Source organism: Netta rufina (assembly GCF_964035555.1).
Source record: "Netta rufina genome assembly, chromosome: 1".
Taxonomy (NCBI): domain Eukaryota; kingdom Metazoa; phylum Chordata; class Aves; order Anseriformes; family Anatidae; genus Netta; species Netta rufina.
In genome coordinates, this window is record NC_140123.1 from 117,809,978 (window position 1) to 117,826,893 (window position 16,916).

General features: G+C 37.7%; 1 protein-coding gene across 1 annotated transcript in view; it reads left to right on the top strand.

Annotated features, from left to right (window-relative positions):
- Positions 1-16,916, top strand: part of ABI3BP (ABI family member 3 binding protein) — a gene marked incomplete at its 5' end in the record, with an annotated part of 147,110 nt that overhangs the window by 125,562 nt on the left and 4,632 nt on the right. The window contains 4 exons of the mRNA XM_084294807.1: positions 1,942-2,053; positions 12,941-13,020; positions 14,552-14,581; positions 15,602-15,763. Coding sequence (XP_084150933.1) covers positions 1,942-2,053; positions 12,941-13,020; positions 14,552-14,581; positions 15,602-15,763 — 384 coding nt within the window. The remainder of the gene's footprint in view (positions 1-1,941; positions 2,054-12,940; positions 13,021-14,551; positions 14,582-15,601; positions 15,764-16,916) is intronic.

The window sequence follows — 16,916 nt, forward strand, 5'->3', positions numbered from 1 at the left end:
TGTGCATGGAAGCACATGCCCATGCATTTGTTGTATTATCCTTTATTCTCCAACTTGAATGAGTTAAAAAGTTTAAATCATGTGACTTGGGGCTAGCAGAAGGGCAGATGGATTGAATTCCTGTGAAGTTGTCTACTGATTTCTATCCAGATACTCCTAAGGCAGTGGAAATCCAGCCTCTGTCCTGTCCTTAATAAGCATCATTGCTCTAATGAAGCTTAATTGTGGTGAATAAGGGCTTTTCCTTTTTTGTGTCTCTCTGTGTCTGTGTCTGTGTCTGTGTGTGTGTGTAGGAAAGGGTCTTTGTTTCCAAGAAGGAAAAGCGTAGAGAAAACACTGGCTTTTTGACATACTCTTAAACCCATTTTTAAAGTTACATGTCGCTTCATATATGCTCCAAATATAAGATATGATATAAAAAAGACCCTGTGTAGTGGTTGCTTCTGAAACCATTATAGCAAATAATCTAAAATCCACATGTACATATATGTGTGTAATTGCTTGGTCTGAAAGACTGGCCTAGAAGCTTGGCATTTTAGAACATAATTTTTTAGGGCTGCTTTGCACTGTCACTTAATTGTATTTTGTTATATAGTGTACCCCAGTGGTTTTGATGCCTACATTTTGCATACAAGAGTGCAAAGAAAGCCAAAGTTGCACAATCACAGTCAAAATTAGGTCAATTTGTGTGTGAGTTGGCGCACGTTTGTATTCATATACAACACTTAACAGATACTAGGAGAGAGAGAACTTGAGAATCCAGCAACACTTGTGAGAATTTTATACCTTTTCAACACTGAATTTGATGGCAGGAGATGTATTATCTTCCTGTGATGGCAACAAAGTGATCTACTTGTATTGAGAAATATTTAATAAATAAATAAATAACTTGCTAAAAAGCCATACGGCTTGCTAATATTTAGTTAAAAACATGAAAAATAATAGTGTTGTGAGGGAAAAAAAAAATGGAAAGAAAATTGTTTTCTAGAGGTTTTGTAGCTGTTCATAGGTAGTCTCTGCCTTTATCCTTATAGTATAACACATGCTTTATTCTACTGTATTGTAGATAAAAATTGCAAATGGTCTTTAAAAATGTGGTTCTTTGTTAACCCACATTTAGCAAAGCTGCATTTGGAATTATAGACAGCTTTTAGGGCAGGGAAAAGAAGGGGTTTGGGAGGCTGTGAATTTCTTTGTGTTGAGAGGAAAATTAACAATATACTCAGTGTTTTTATTAGAAGAGTCTGTGAATTGTGTTGGAGTTGTGACTCATGTCAGAGGATGCATGCTAGAGATAGACTGTATCTTGGATATGGTTATGATTTTTCGAAGGGGCATCTTCTTCCCAAACATCTGGTTCTACTCCCCTGTTTAGAGCATGGCTCACACTCGGTAGTACATACCAGTGAGGTGAAAATAAAGTAGTAAGTCTCTATAAATAATACAAATACAAAAATAAACAAAAGTACTTAATTCTAAACGGACAGATTCCCAAGAGCATAAGCAAAATTAGTGAGCAGTTTCCTGTGGAAACCTAAGTTTTATTAGGTCTTACTTTAAGTTAATCAGGGTTTAAGCATTTAGAAACTGTACTTTCATCTTTGATGCTTCTTTATTCAAACTGAAGGATATGTAAACTTACTTGTGTTCAGTATTCTGTCAGTAGAGTACCCTTGGGTGAAGGTGAGATGTTGAGTATCCTCTGTCCCGTAACTGAATCATGAGAAAGGATGAGAGGCTAGGCACTCAGCAATCTGTAATTGGAACTCTAAGGAGTTTTTATAACCATTTTAGAATTCTAACATCCAGACTTGTTCACATGAAATGTCTGTACAGTCTGTTAGACAGTAGGAGTGGAAGTCAGATGGAAAAAAGGGAGAACAATGAAGTTCAAGTGAGAGCTGCTGTTTAAACACGTTTCTCTTTACTGTATTTTTCTAGAGTATGAAGTTGTGTCAACTGAAAATGGAGCAAGTGATGGTGAAAAGGAGAAGTCAATTATCACTACAAATCAAACCCATTCTACGGTGGAAAACCTAAAACCTGACACAAGGTAATTAAGTAAAATGATTTTCTAAGTTTCTTCAACTAATTTACTCTGTCAGCTGTCTGCCACTTCAAATGCTAATATTTTCAAATATATATGTATACACACACATATATTTAAAAGTAGTTACTTCAAATATATATAATATTTATACATTCACATATACATATGTAAGACCAAATTGCTTTTACTTGTGCTCTGATAGGAGAAAGGCATGCTTTGCTTTTACTTTCTTTTAAGTGAACAGATCAGATGGATCTGAGGAAACTTTATGAAATTTCAAAGAACACATATGTGGTCTGGACAGACTACAAAAAAAAAAAGGAAAAAAATACTTTTTTTTTTTTTTTAATCTCTTGATAAATTTAGCAGACGAAGAAACAAGACAAACATGTGAAATGTTATCCTGATGTGTCAGATAAAGATTTATATGTAGTTGTCTCTCTGTGAGGTTTAAGGATACTCAGCACAGCAGATACAGGCTCCTTGGCTACGTAGATGTATGCATTCAACTACTGGAATGCAAGTTAGGCCACTATACGAAGCCTGACCACTGCATTGCACCATAAAGAGGTGCAATACAGAGGCTTTCTTTCAGTATATAAAAACAGCTGGCAAGTTAAAAATGAGTCAGTGAGTCCCGGCTGATGGCATGCATCTTGGGCAACTATGCCAGTGTTATAATTCAGTTCAAAAAATCTCATAAAATATATATATATATACACATTTATTTATATATATATATATATATATATATATATATTTATATATATATTCTTCTTTCTTCATGGTAAGATTCAGAGCAGTGTGGGGGGGAGGGAGGAGGCACTGTCCTGTGTTTTGAATTACTTATTGGTTGCATCAGAAAGTTAGTGAATGTCAAGTTTCTTTTGCCCTGTAAGACCATTTGGCTTTGGTAACTGGACTTTCCATTTCAGATTGACTGCCCTTTTCTACTACTATCTTTAAATTTGGTAACACAACACAAAATTCTGTGTAGAACCCATCATGAATCTTAACTTCTAGGCAGTATGTGGATTCTGAGGCATTAGTTCTTAACTTTTACCTAGTTGTGAGCAGCAGCTTCTCGAGGGAGGAACAAGGAACTGTTGCAGAAAGTGGAGGGGAAGGGAAATGGAAAAGAAAGGCTAAGCAAATTGAGATACCCAAAAAGAACTTCTCTAAGAGACTCCAAAACACAAAAGATGGGCTAGGACTGCTGTGTATTGCATAATGATCATCTCTGTTATCTTCTAAAGGCACATTGCTTGTGAAAGGTTGAACTACAGATGTGTCATGACATGTCAGTTATGATACACTAGCAATACAACTGATGCTGGTGACCAAGCATCAGTCAAGTCAATCTTGTCAATTGAGGAGGCTTAGAAGAGACAGCAAAACAACAGGGTTTTGGAGTAGCAGCTGAAGAAAGGCAGTGGGCACTGTTTTCTTTTCAGTTTCTATTTTTGTTTTAGGATCTGCTTTGAAATGATGCACTTGCATCCCTGAAAACAACTGTGAGTTGTTATTGAGACTGTCTTCCATTACACATTCAAATTGGTTGAATTTGGTGACAGAAATTAGATGGACTGATTAAGAGTAAAAAAGCCATAGAAGCAATGTGAAGCCCTGGATGCTGAGAATAATGTCCAGGTGGCTAAAAGAGGAAAGCATTTTTAGACTGCTGCTTTTTAAGAAATGGAGCAAGGTGGAGGCAGGCAGGCCCTGAAACCGTTGGAAAGGTCGTAAGAAAGAGGAGTTCTGGGAAGCAGATAAAATAGTTTTTAGTTTTAATTTGTAACACTTCTGTCAGTCTTATGAGAGGACTTTTGGGTTTTGGTGATCAACAGCAGACCAGAGACCACGGACAAAAGATGTCTTTTGGAGTGTGAATTTTGTTAAAACAAGCTAGATACGAAATCAGCACTAACTGGTAGATGATTACTTAGGACATAAAAGGATAAATTTTCCTTGGTGGGGTGATGGCTGTAATCTCTACTCCCCTAGCACCAGAAAGGAAGGACCCTGAAAGTCTTTCTGGATTCAGGAGGGTATCATCTGAAATTGAAAAGGTTTGATATGAATTGCAATGGTGTCCCTTCGGTCTGAAAGGATTTCAAGTAGGCAAAGTCCTCAGAGAGGCTTTGTTTGATTAAGCTCTTATTTCAGAATGTTTCCTAGTTCTGAGAATGTCTTGAAAGCTTTGGTAGAAGCACAAGAAATTGTTACTGTTGCCATTTGAATCCAGGCTTGTTGGCCATTAATTTCAGGGAAAGTAAGAAAGGGATTGAAGACAACTGACATCATGTAGACAGTTTTAGTGTTGCAAGGAAAGACAAATGTCTATAATAAAGATTTCCTAGCTGTCATGAGCTCATTGCTCACTAGATGAAGTAAATGGACCAGTGGATAAAACTGACTTGAAAATACGAGGAAGAGAATATACATCTGAATAAATCAATTGAGCCCCCCAAATGTCTGAAAATTCATAAAGTAATACATTAAATCTGGGAAGCAGATTTTTCCATAACTAGCCTTAAAGGAAAGAGCTGCAGAAGAGGTAGAGCTGGAAATGAAACTTGGAAGAGAAAAAGAAATCCCTCTTGCAAAGGATCAACATTTACAACACCACCAGAAAGTATATGGAAAGAGATGATCAGTAGCAGAAGGTGGATTAGTTGGGAAAGAACCTCTTGGCCATGAAACAGTTTGGAGAAGCTGACAAGCTGAATTTGAGATGCTAATTTTCCAACTCTTTTGAAGCCATCAGGGATGCCGTGTGAATCCCGTACGCCACTCTAAAGGTTCAATGCTTCCAGAGTTGAAGAAAGTTCAGCATGTATCTAATCCATGCAGATCTAAATGAAGATTTTTAAAAACAATAAACATGATTGTGGATATCATATCTCAGTCGCTATGGGTAAATTCGAATGTGAAAGTTCTACAGCAGCAGAATTACAGTTGAAGCCTGTAATTCTCCAAGTGTTTACTCTTTAGGAGCAGTACATCACAAAGACGGTTTGCAGCCCCATTGCCCAAGATCTGTTGTCCTCTTGAGGTAAAATAGATAGGAAGGATATTCAGTGCCTGGCCAGAAGCTAAAGAACTTAATGCCCACATCTAACGGAACATACTGCTATACCTCTGAAAAGTTCTGCAGTAAGCCAGATACCGCTCCTCCTTTAGAGAAGGTGCATTTTAAAGATGAGGAGCTAATGGCCAGACTTGGAAATTTAAGAAATTTGGACTTTGTTAGGAAGACAGTCTCAATGGGAGACTGAGAGTCTCCCTTGAAAAATTGCATGTGTGACTGCAGCTGTCCAGAACAAAAATGTGTTGGCTAAAAGAGAAGATGAGTTCTGATTTGCAGTACATACAACAAGTTGTGAAGGTTACTTTTAAGCAAAAGTTTTGTACGTTAGGGCAGTCTGTCATTTGTTTGTCTTGTCGTACATGTGTAATACATAGAAAACTTCTGTTAATTTTAGGAACATGGAAAGTACTAATGATATCCATTATTTGGTTGGTCAGAGTTTTGAAACTGCTGCTGTTCCTGGCACTAATCAGTTACCTGGCTCCAGATACTCTGGATCTTGATTGCTGTTTAGTTTCATCAAATATTTTGCTTCTTATATTAACTTTTACCTGAAATTTCTCAAACCATGTTGTGTGGTTACCTTATACAAGCTAGATAACTATATATACTTCTTACAGATAGTTATATCCAATTAGCTGGTGCTTGAAGAGGAAACCTTTCTCTTGTTTTACCAATGTCCTCTGCTGAAGTGTTTCTGTTATATATGTGTTTCTGTGAGCTATTAATCACATATACACTGTTGTTGATTTATAAGTTTGTACTGCAGTTAGCTTTTATTATCCTTCATATTCTTCAGGGATTTCAGAGTAGATTCAGGTCATATTTGAGTCAAACCTCAATTCAGTATCACTCTTACTCCAATTTTTCTACAGCTTTTACTATAGTTATTCCCTACTTTGTCCTTCTTGTTAAATGAGTGAGATAGCCAAATTCCATTCATCCTCCTTTCTTCTAGTTAAGCTGAATTAATTACTGAACTACTCAATTTTTATGCTGTCATTCAAGCAGTGAGTGTCTGTGTGCTTATTAATGAACCCTGGGCAACCTAATGTAGCTTTTAATTTGGTCCTGTTGTGAAAAGGGGTGACTTCCAGATGACTTCCAGAGGTCCCTTTCAATCTAAATTACTGTATGGTTTTATCTTATGTGGGTAGTTTCCAATCTTGTTAATTTTGCCCACTTTCTTCAATGCAGGCTGAAGTATTTTTCTATATTAAAGCAAATATTATTCATTTCTTAGCAAAGAAAAATCAGAGAAAAGTATGAACTGGCAGCTTAATTTTTGTCTTTCATATGGAAAATTCATGTTTTTCATGCTGAGAGCAACTCTCATGGTGTTTTGAGAAATGTATCATCTACTCCATTTGGAAAATGGTCAAAACTAAAACACAAAACTGATTTTTTTGGTCAAAGCAATTACAGTCTAGCTTCCAAGCAGTTGTTTGAGGAGTGAGATTTGTAATATTCTATCTAACCTGTCATACAGGTCTCTTGGTTTTGATTTTTTTTTAATGGGGCTGTCCCCACAGAAACACCTGTTTTCATTGGCATACCCTAGACTTCATTCTTTGTGCTCTTTATCTATTCTTAGCTTTAAACTAAAAACTGCCCTTAAAGAAAGAAAGTGTGTGATTTCTCCTATGATAATAGTCGTGCAAAATCTGCCATATGTGAATCTGTCAAAGTAAGGTCGTTATTCAGTTTTCCACGTTTCTCTCCCTGAGATGCTTTCTTGTAATAGAGCTGGAGAAGCCTGATATAGAAAGGGGCTTACTGTGATTTTTGTTTCCTTCATTCTGTCTCCTTTGTAGTAATGGTGTTCATCTGCATCTTCTCCTTCATTAAGATTAGTTTCACTATTCTGTAGCTTTTTTTCATGGAACTTTTCTAGCCTAGAATGTTAAATACAGTTGTTTGTTTTGGAGCTTTTTGTTGTTGTTGTTGTGTGTGTTTTGTTTTGTATTTGTTTTTGTTTTACATCCAATTCTTTTTTCCCATTTCTGAAAGAATTTTAGTTAGTTTTTTTTTTTTTCAAAGTCTTAGAGTTTCTGACTTCTTAAAATTGATTTATTTTTCTAAGTCTCCCAGTCATCTGATATAGTATCATTTGGTATTTCTGCTGGTTCTTCTGCCAAAATATGTAGTCTCTGTATCCCTGCTCTATCTTGAAATATTTTTTAAATTAGTTGTGTATTTCCTCTTTCTTTGTGGTGGTTTGTTAAAGGGCAATTAAGTTCATAGAACATACCACTAGTGTCCAGGAAACTTTGCAACACCATTTTCTATATAAGCCTTCAAAAAAGAGTCTGGGTGTTGTTGAAAACAGTTCTCATGCATGTTTGTTTTGGCGGTAATTGGAAGGTAATAAAGGAAAATATGAAGGCTGCAGTTCTGCTGTATTAGTCAGAGATGTGCCAAATGGCCTCAGGAAATTCAGGTAGTCATTAAAATAGGGGATGTGTCTGTCGCACCAGTCTATTGGTGAAATATTTTTAATCTAAAAAAGTATTAAGAACAATCAAAGAGTCTGTGATGCTTGCATTTCACATATATGTAAAGCTTCCTTTTAGGTTCTGATCCTTTGACTAGTTAAGTAATTTGGTGATTTCAAATATGCTTTTCACCTTTAAAAAGGTGCTTAAAAGCACATTTGAAGTAGTCTCTTTGGATTTGTGCTTTAGATTGTGACCCAAGGTAGAGTATGTTTTCAGTCATGAGGAGTCTTGAGGATTAAAATAGCAGGAAATGCAAAACCAGAATAAAACAAATAATCATTATACTTTTAAACACACACAAAAACATCAATCAATTAAAACAAACAAAACTGTAAAGTAAAGGTGAGAAGTGTAGGATATATGCACATACCAAACTGTTTTTATGATGTGGTAGGTGGTTTCCTTCAAAAGTTTATTTCATATTTCTTTAAGGTATGAAAGAAAAAAGAGAATGTTGTTATAATACACTCAGAGACCATACCAGGTCTTCAAATCTCTACTGAATAATACAATCATAGGGTGGTTTGGGCATCCACACCTTCTCTGGGCAGCCTGTTTCAGTGCCTCACCATAGTAGAGAATTTCCTCCTAACATGTAATCTAAATCTCCCCTCTTTTAGTTTAAAGCCGTTACCCCTTGTCTGATCACTACACTCCCTGATAAGAGAGTCCCTTCCCACCTTTCCTGTAGGCCCCCTTTAGATATTGGAAGGCCCCTCTAAGGTTTCCCCAGAGCCTTCTCTCCTGTAGGCTAAATCACCACAGCTGTAAGCTTTTTATAAATTTATAGGCATTAATTCATATGTACCCGCTCATGTCATTATTGCCAAGTATTATTGTCAAGTATTGTGTGGTATTGCAGTTAGTATCCAAATTGTGCTAACCACATAGAAGAGAAAAATCTCCCAATGCAGATAGCTTAGATTTTGGTAACAGCAAGTGTCATGAGATGAGAATTACAGTGATAGCTTCAACAGTGTTAGGATAGGAATATGAAGATTACAGAAAAATACTGGATTTTTTGGTACTCTATTACAAGGCTTACAGGCTTTTGTAATAAATTGTTGTTGATGCCAGGGTTCACATGTAAGCACTGCCCATTTCTTTTGGCTCTTCTTCCAACCTAATTAGGAGAAGGACTCCTCAAACAAGCTCAGTGCTATTTATTTATTTATTTATTAAGAAAATATTTCCTTCTCTTATGCCTAGTTTTGTTTGCTCTGTGTGATCACGCTGTCAAGCATGCTCTGCAGAGAGAAGCTCAATACATTGGGCAGTCCTGCATGATCGTTATTTAGCCACTGGCACCTCCCCACCTATTGACCTGATGTCCTAGGACTGTGCTCAGCTCCTTTAGTCCTCAATATTGTGATGAAAGACTTTCTTCAGCTATTTTCAGTGCTGAAGTCTTCCATCTTCTCCTTTTGCATGACTTGAGAAATGCAGGAACAGTTACCTCTGCCAAAGTTCCATGTGGAATAGTGATTTCCTATGGCGGAAAAATATGCTCTGCATAGTAATTACTGTTAAGTCAAGTCCATTTAATCTGCACAATGACTTCTATTGTCTTTGCAGTATGGGAGGATTTGGGAGGCCTAGTCCTCTCCCAGGTGTATAGGATGGCATTCTTAAGGAGTGTAGAGGTGTGAGAAATGTTAAATTGCTTACTTATATTGGGCAGCAGATCTTTTGGCATCATGAGTGCACAGATATAAAGATGAAATATAGGCTGCAGTTTCTCATGAATATCAAGTCTACCTATGATGTAGACATGGGATAATCATTATGTAGCTTTCCTATTTCCCCTTATTAACTTTGCCCTACATACTTTCTTGAACCTCCAGGCAATTTTCCCCTCCCTTGTAGCTTCTGTTGGAAGTATGTAAAATTGCAGCAAGTACCCTTATTTTTACACCATTTTACTTCTATTTTCATTGAATCGTAGAACTGTTTTTGTTGGAAGGGACCTTAAAAATCATCCAGTTCCAACCCCCCTGCCATGGGCAGGGACACGTTCCACCAGACCTGGTTGCCCAAATCCTAATTCCAGGGATTGTGCATCCATCCACAGCTTCTCTGGGCAACCTGTTCAAGAGCCTCACCACCATCAGAGTAAAGAAATTCTTCCTAACATCTATTCTATATCTCCCCTCTTTAGTTTAAAGCCATTATCCCTTATTCTGACACTACACTTCTTGAAGCTTTTCTTCTTCAGCTTTTCAGGTCTTCCACCTGACACACAAAATGGAAGATTTCATATAGTTTTCTTTGAAGAGAGCCACACCATGGTTTTAAAATTAGTCAGATCTATAAAGTCTGTCACACCATGAACACAGTCTAACTTCACCTTTCTCTACCTTTCAATTTTCAGTCAACTAGTTAAGTTTGTCTCATCTTCAAAAGTGGTCGTTTCTAGTTTTTGTACTGTTCCAGCCACTGCTACAGTTCCAGGAGCGGGTGTGGCAGAGGAAAAGGAGGCTGTAATGTTTGGGTACCTGTGAAAACACTTATCACAAAACTGGTGATTTGTATATATTTTAGTTTCAAAACTTGCTCTTTAATATTATGATTAGAAAGCTCTCCTAAGTGATTTTTTTTTTTAAAGTCCATCCGTTAAACTGAATGTTGAACATAACTTTATTACTTTCCCCTTTTGCAGTTTTCTCTTTCTGTTTATATGGGCTGAAATCTGAAGATTTTAGTTCTTTACTTAAATTTTGCCATAGCTTTCCCATTGTGGTTTGACCTTTTGCGGAGATCTTAGTGGTCCCTAGACCACAGTTTGAAAAGCACTGTTTGGAAAATATTTAGACTTCAGTTTTGTTTTGGTCTTTTTATGGAGTTAGAGAATTGATGGGTCCAAGTTCATGGATTCAAATTTTTTGGAACAGGACTGTTTCCAATGAAGTATGTTGCTTAATGTTACTAACTCCAAGTAGGATATATCAGCTCCTGAGGACAATATATTGGTACAAAAATCAGCAAAATACCTTATTTTTTTTTCTAAATTCTCCACCATCTTGTCCAACTCCTGATTTTCCGGATGATAGAGGAAAATAACTTGCAAAACCCTTAAATATTCAGGTGAGATCCAGATTTGGCATCTACAGATCTTTAATTCAACACTTGTTGCATCATTACTTTCCAAATCCCTCCTACTGCCCAATCCAGTTCCATAAAAGCATGGCACCTGCTCAGTTTTTGTCCTTTCCTTGTAGCCATTGCTGTGGAATTAAAAAATAAAAAAATCCAACTCTACATCAGGAATCCTAGGCAAAAATCTCTCTCTTGATTTCATATGAAGTGGCATAAAGATATGACTATCATCTATAAAATTAGACCATAAATGCCCATAACAGCAGTAGAACATACCATACTGAGCTATCAGTGATCAGAGTTCAGTCAGTGACTTAGCTGTGACCCTGCTGTGATGGAAACGAGAGAACTTGTCTGGAGACTTACATTTGAAGGTATGCATTAAATTGTACATTGTCCAAAATGCATCTTCTAGCTATTACTTTAGAACACCCAATATATTAGTGAGTCTTCATCATTGATTATTCAGAAGGGATCTCCAACTGCTGTGCTGCAGTTCTTTGAGCAGCCACCTTTCCTACTAGGTGACAATATTTGACCAAAAATGTTGGGTTTTTCCCCTTAAAAAAAAATAATAAAAGAAAACCCTAGAAATCAAGGCAATTGCTTCTGTAAGCAATTTCTAAGTTTGTCTTAGACATGTTGCGGATGGAAAACAGTTACTTGGTACTGCACAGTTAGTCCACTGAGGTTAATTAGTGAGCTGTCAGGTTTTGCAGGAGCCAAGAAGTAATGAGAAGTAATCTAGAGTTTGGATTGAATATTGTGTCTCTTGTACAGATTTGTAAATGGAGTTTACAAATTTCCAACCGTGCAGAGAGGTTTTTTTTTTTTTTTCTTAAAAAAAAAAATGCTGTTTGGAAACAATCTCAGCAGTACATTAAAATGCTGTGTTACAGCCATGACCTACCATGTTATCACTAATAAGTGATCCTTCGTGAGTCGAGAGCTGAGGGTTTAATTGCCAACTTCAGGGATTCTCATTTTGTTCAGTTTTCAGTCTCTAAGTTAGGGTCCATTTTCCAGCACTACAGTCCTTTTGATTCGTGTCCTCTGTATCTCTAGCTGATGAAAAAATATTGTAGAGCTTTACCATGCGTGCACCCAGAGCATATGACAAATATTTGTGGCTGGTACGTGTAGGGCAGATTATTGCTTCTGATTATTGCCAACCTGGAGTCAGGAGAGCAGAAAAGCAGCTTTGCTGAGATGGCGTGTGCTGGGAGGCAGGAAATAAGTGTGTCTTCCTAGCTCTGCTGTTGATGTGAGATTGTAGCCGTACTCAGCCTCCCCCCTTGAAACTCTCTTTCCTGCCCCATGGGGCTGTTGTCTTCTGTGCAACATTTGTAAGTTTGCATCTGTTTTTCAATAACTGTTTACCTACAGCATCTAACTGAACATCCAAGTTTCAGCTGAGCTGCCAAGTTAGAAACAATCTTGTCTTGCCTGTCAACATTAAGCAAGTGTGAGGGGTGGGAGAGCCTTGAGCAGAGGAATTTGGCTTGGATTTTTTTTCTTCAACCTTACTCAGTTTTCTTAGCACTTAAATGATTCTGAACAGAGTTGTGAGGAAGAGAGATGATGAGATAACTGCAGCATAGACTGATGTTGTGAGATAATAAGGTGAAAAGATAAGGTGACACTGCACAGTGTCTTTTAATTGCTTCATATATTCAGTGTTAACATACGTTCAAGAAATTGGATCCTTGCCTTGGCTGAGCTTCTGTCCCAGAAGACATGCCTTGCATTTCACCACTGGCTCACTCTGTCACTGTTGGTGGGCCTAGGAGGTGCTGCATTGGAAGTTTGTGTTCTCGTGGCTGAAAAATGTGCAAATAAATAGCAGTGTGCTTTACTCAATCTCTCCTTACAAGATTGTTTTGAACCTCACCTGAACTGCTCCCTTTGCCAGAACTGAAACTGCACGTGTAAGAGGTGATGGACTTAAACTGGTGGTGCATTAATTCAGACATTAATAGTATGTGAGCAAAGAATTTTCAAAAGGGTTGGTAAATTACATGTTCGGAGAGGCCTTGTGCAGATAGGATGAAGAATGTCTCGGTGTTTTCAGAGCAAGAAACAAGGCGTTTTGGCTCTTCTCCAACAGGAGTAGCACCAAGGTGTGTGTTGGCAGTTTGCTTGCTCTGTACTCCAAAAGAATGCTTGGTTTGCAAAATTTTCTTCTTTTATTTTTTTATTCTCCAGTTATGAATTCCATGTGAAACCTAAAAACCCACTTGGTGAAGGTCCAAGTAGCAATGTCGTGTCTTTCAGTACGGAATCAGGTAAGAACTTCCAAAAGTCTGCTGACTGATTTACAGTGGCTCTTGTATGAGAGTTTGTGGAGCAACTTTAATCCATTTGTCAGGGATATGTGAAAGGCTCTCCTGCTTCATTTTATAGGTTTGGTCATGCTCTTGGAGATCTTTTCAATCTCCAGATAGTTTTCTTTTTTACTACTCAGCCTGTTTTATTAATGGCTGGAAGGTCAGCCTGAGATCACAGCTCTATTGTGTGAGGGTATAAGATGGCCAGACTGCAGGAAAAAAAAAAAAAAAAAGGCAGGAGCATGGAGAGTCTGGCATTCCCTGTGAAGAAATTGGCTTTATCCTTAAAGAAAGCTCATTCATTTAGGATTCATATTTCTGACCTTTTATGTCTACCAAACTCATTAATACGTTCTGGATAGGGAACAAAGTTTTTCTGGGGGCTGGTGTGTTTATGAGCACTTTTTCTACCTGTTCAAAAAAAGCTGTTTGTAATAGTGCTGTCTTTAGACTGAAAAGAGGATTGAGAAATAGTAGCTGGAAAAGTTGATGGTCTTGGTATGTCTTCATCCATCCTTCTTACTTTCCTGTGAAACTGTTAAAGACATATTTACGAGTCTATTTTGACCATTGATTGGTTCCCAATCTTAAGTCCTAGCTGACTCAAAGGTGAGAATCAGAGAATGCCTTTGCTTTCTGTGTTTGAGTTCATAGTGAGGCTAACTGGCTAACTACATTCGACTTAATGACGCTGTACAAACCAGGTATCTTCTTTTGTGTAGAAGTGTTTATTGTTTGATAGCACTTCAGGACCATATTCGACTCCAAATGGGTGTAGTCTGTTTAAAAGGACTTTGTTGATCCGCATTTTGAGCCAGGTGTAATAATATAATAGTCCTGATCACTGCTCAGTCACTGATGGATGGATGAGAGTTTTGGCTGAGCAAAGGATTAGACAGGGAGGAGTTCAGATGAAGCCACACATATTGAAAAACTGTGAATACACTCTTTGTAACCTGGATTGTTAGAACTGAAACAATGTTTATGCCAAGTGCAATTTTCATTAATGACAAGGCTTACGTTCTGTCTCCTATTTAGCTTGGCCAAATTAAGCAGTCAGTTTTATTTTTTCTTAATTGCACACATCAATTTCTCACTTCTGGGCTTTCATAACCAAATTTTGTGTAGCAAGCATTACAGAAGTGTCCTTTTTTTCCCCCAAGTTTTTGACAGTGTAATTAAAAAAGGTGGGGGGAAAGGCGATAGAATTGGGTTTTACTGGCAACTGGTTTACACTTGTCTTACTAGAACCCAGTTTGAATCCAGGGTCCCATAAGTAACATTTTTAAGAGCTTGTTGATGCTGTAATGTCACACCATAACATAAGAAATTACTTTGGTTAATTTGATACAAAAGTGAACTTTGCTTCCAAAACACTGTGTTTCACCAATTTGTCAGCTATAGGAAATTACTTACCAATGCTTTTCCATTGGAGTTTTGGGAAAGTTAATTTTTTGGTGTCTGATTGAATGTTTGTTTCTTTCCACAGCGGACCCAAGAGTGAGTGAGCCGATTTCAAGTAAGACTATTATGTATATTATAATGTCCTCTGATCAGATTTTTTTTCAGAAATGAAATAGCTTAATTTTAATGGTGGGGTTCTGTACTGCACCGGTTAAATGAACTGCAGAATCAAGCAGCCTTTACACATGATTCCGTTCTTTCCACCCATATTTCTTGTAAGGAATTCATGCCAGGCTACTTGTTTACCTGAGCAGAATGCAATCAATGTGATGTGGTTCTCCCATGGCAGCTGGGATGGCTTCAAACCAACATATACAAATGAGCCAAGGACAGCCTCATATTTTCTGTCTTGTTGTTAAGTCAAAAAAAAAGCTCTGCAAAATGAATAAGCTATTTCACACGTTTTAAGTGAGTTAACAGAACACAACTCAAAGGATACTATTTATCTGCCATTGTGTTTTAGAAAAAAAAAAAAAAAAAAAAAAAACCTGCTTCGGAAGGCTTGATCCAGCTCTGTTTTAGGCCACTTATAAGGCTCTTGCTGTCTTTGGTAGGAGGTAGACTGAGCTTTTGAAGAACAGCTGAGATCCATTCAAGCAAAGCAGTCTGCTTTTCACATTTGTAGTGGACATCACTTGACAAAAAAAAAACTGAGACAGCATTTATTTCCACATAACACTTAATGTTTATGTAAGTTTTTAATCACATATGGTTTGCTGCAAGTTGACTTTCCTGTCTTGAATCCACTGAGAAACAGTGACTGTATCACATAACTTTGTAAATGAACATTTTGCCCACGCACATTGTCCCCCTAAAAAAGTTAGAGAGCTTATTTCAAACTGGCTCCACTGACACACAGAGCAGAAGCAGTTCGCTGCATCAATCACCTCTGCACACTCCAGTGCTTCCTTGAAATACCTTTAATGTTGAAAATGCAGCTGACTGATTCTGAAGTATTGCTATACTTCAATGTGCATTCCGTTCCATGGAGCTTTCTAATTCTATTTATTTGAATGTATTTGTTGTAAATAATTTTCTATGCATCGTCATACTTCAGCCTCTTCCTTTCTTGCAGTGGGAAAGGATGCTATCTGGACTGAAATCCCATTCAATTCTGACACCTATTCAGAATGCAAAGGGAAACAGTATGTAAAGAGGACTTGGTATAAGAAGTTCGTGGGTGTGCAGCTGTGTAATTCTTTGAGATACAAGATATACCTCAGCGATTCACTTACAGGTAAGAGAGATTCATGTCAGTGTTGTCCACATTTTATACTCCTCAAAAATACCATGGCTGCCAGAACTAAGAACTGTTTATTAACAAGATGGACTCTGCTGAAGTGTGATCAAGTATGTTTAATCTAGTCACCAGACAGATTAGTCATAAATATTAGTCTGTTTGTGCTCAGTAGTCATTGACATGTTTGCTACTGAATTTTCAGACTCAAGACTTACTTCTGTGTGGTCATCATCTGATCTGTTGGTATCCTGGGGGATCATACAAAAAACTGATAAAGATCAGATGGCTGCCAGTCAATAGCTTATATTGTAAAGGTGCCAAATCTGTATTTAAAACACAGCCTGGGATAGTTCTTAATAGAGGATTAGGACCTAAATTTAGACTAGGATTAATGCTCAGTCATTCCCATCCCATTTGGTAAACATCTGGTTACTTTATTACTGTGGGGTTTTTAGATACCTAACTACAACCCTAGTGAACAGGTTTTACTCACCTGCTTTGACATTCTTGTTTCCTTTTCACATTCCCCATTTCTGTTCATGATCTCATTTCGCCCTCCTCATATGTTTTATTACTGTTCTGTGTCTTAAGGTTGTTAGAGAATGATGTATGTAAGTCTGGAATCAAGTGACATGCACTGTGTCTAAGCTGGGGAAGAAGCCTGTAAAAGTATTGTTTTTCAGTTAATTGATAGTTAAGCAGAACTTTGGATCTCACATGGATTGTAATTGCTATATTTAGAAATATTTTAACTTCTTATAATCCCTCCAAAGTTCCTGGCTTCCTTCAGTATGAGGTCCTTTATCAGAGCTGCACTGACAATTCCGTTACCATGGCGCTAGTGCAGCATCCAGAGCACAGAGGGTGTAATACAGCTGTGTATGGGACATGTCTTTGAGTGAAAGTAAGGTAGTACGTTCATCCCATTGGATCAAATTAACTATGAGAGACTGTGACTGAAAGAATCAGCTTTCATAACCCAAAGCTGCCCCAGCTCGGAGCGCAGCACCTCACAGGAGCAGGGCTCAGTGGTCTCTGTGTGTGGTAACACAGAGTGAAAAGAACAGGGGGACTGCAGGACAGCCTGTGCCAACAGAACCATGAGCTGCTTCGCCTTGCACCCACCACCAATCCCACATGAGCAAGGCAG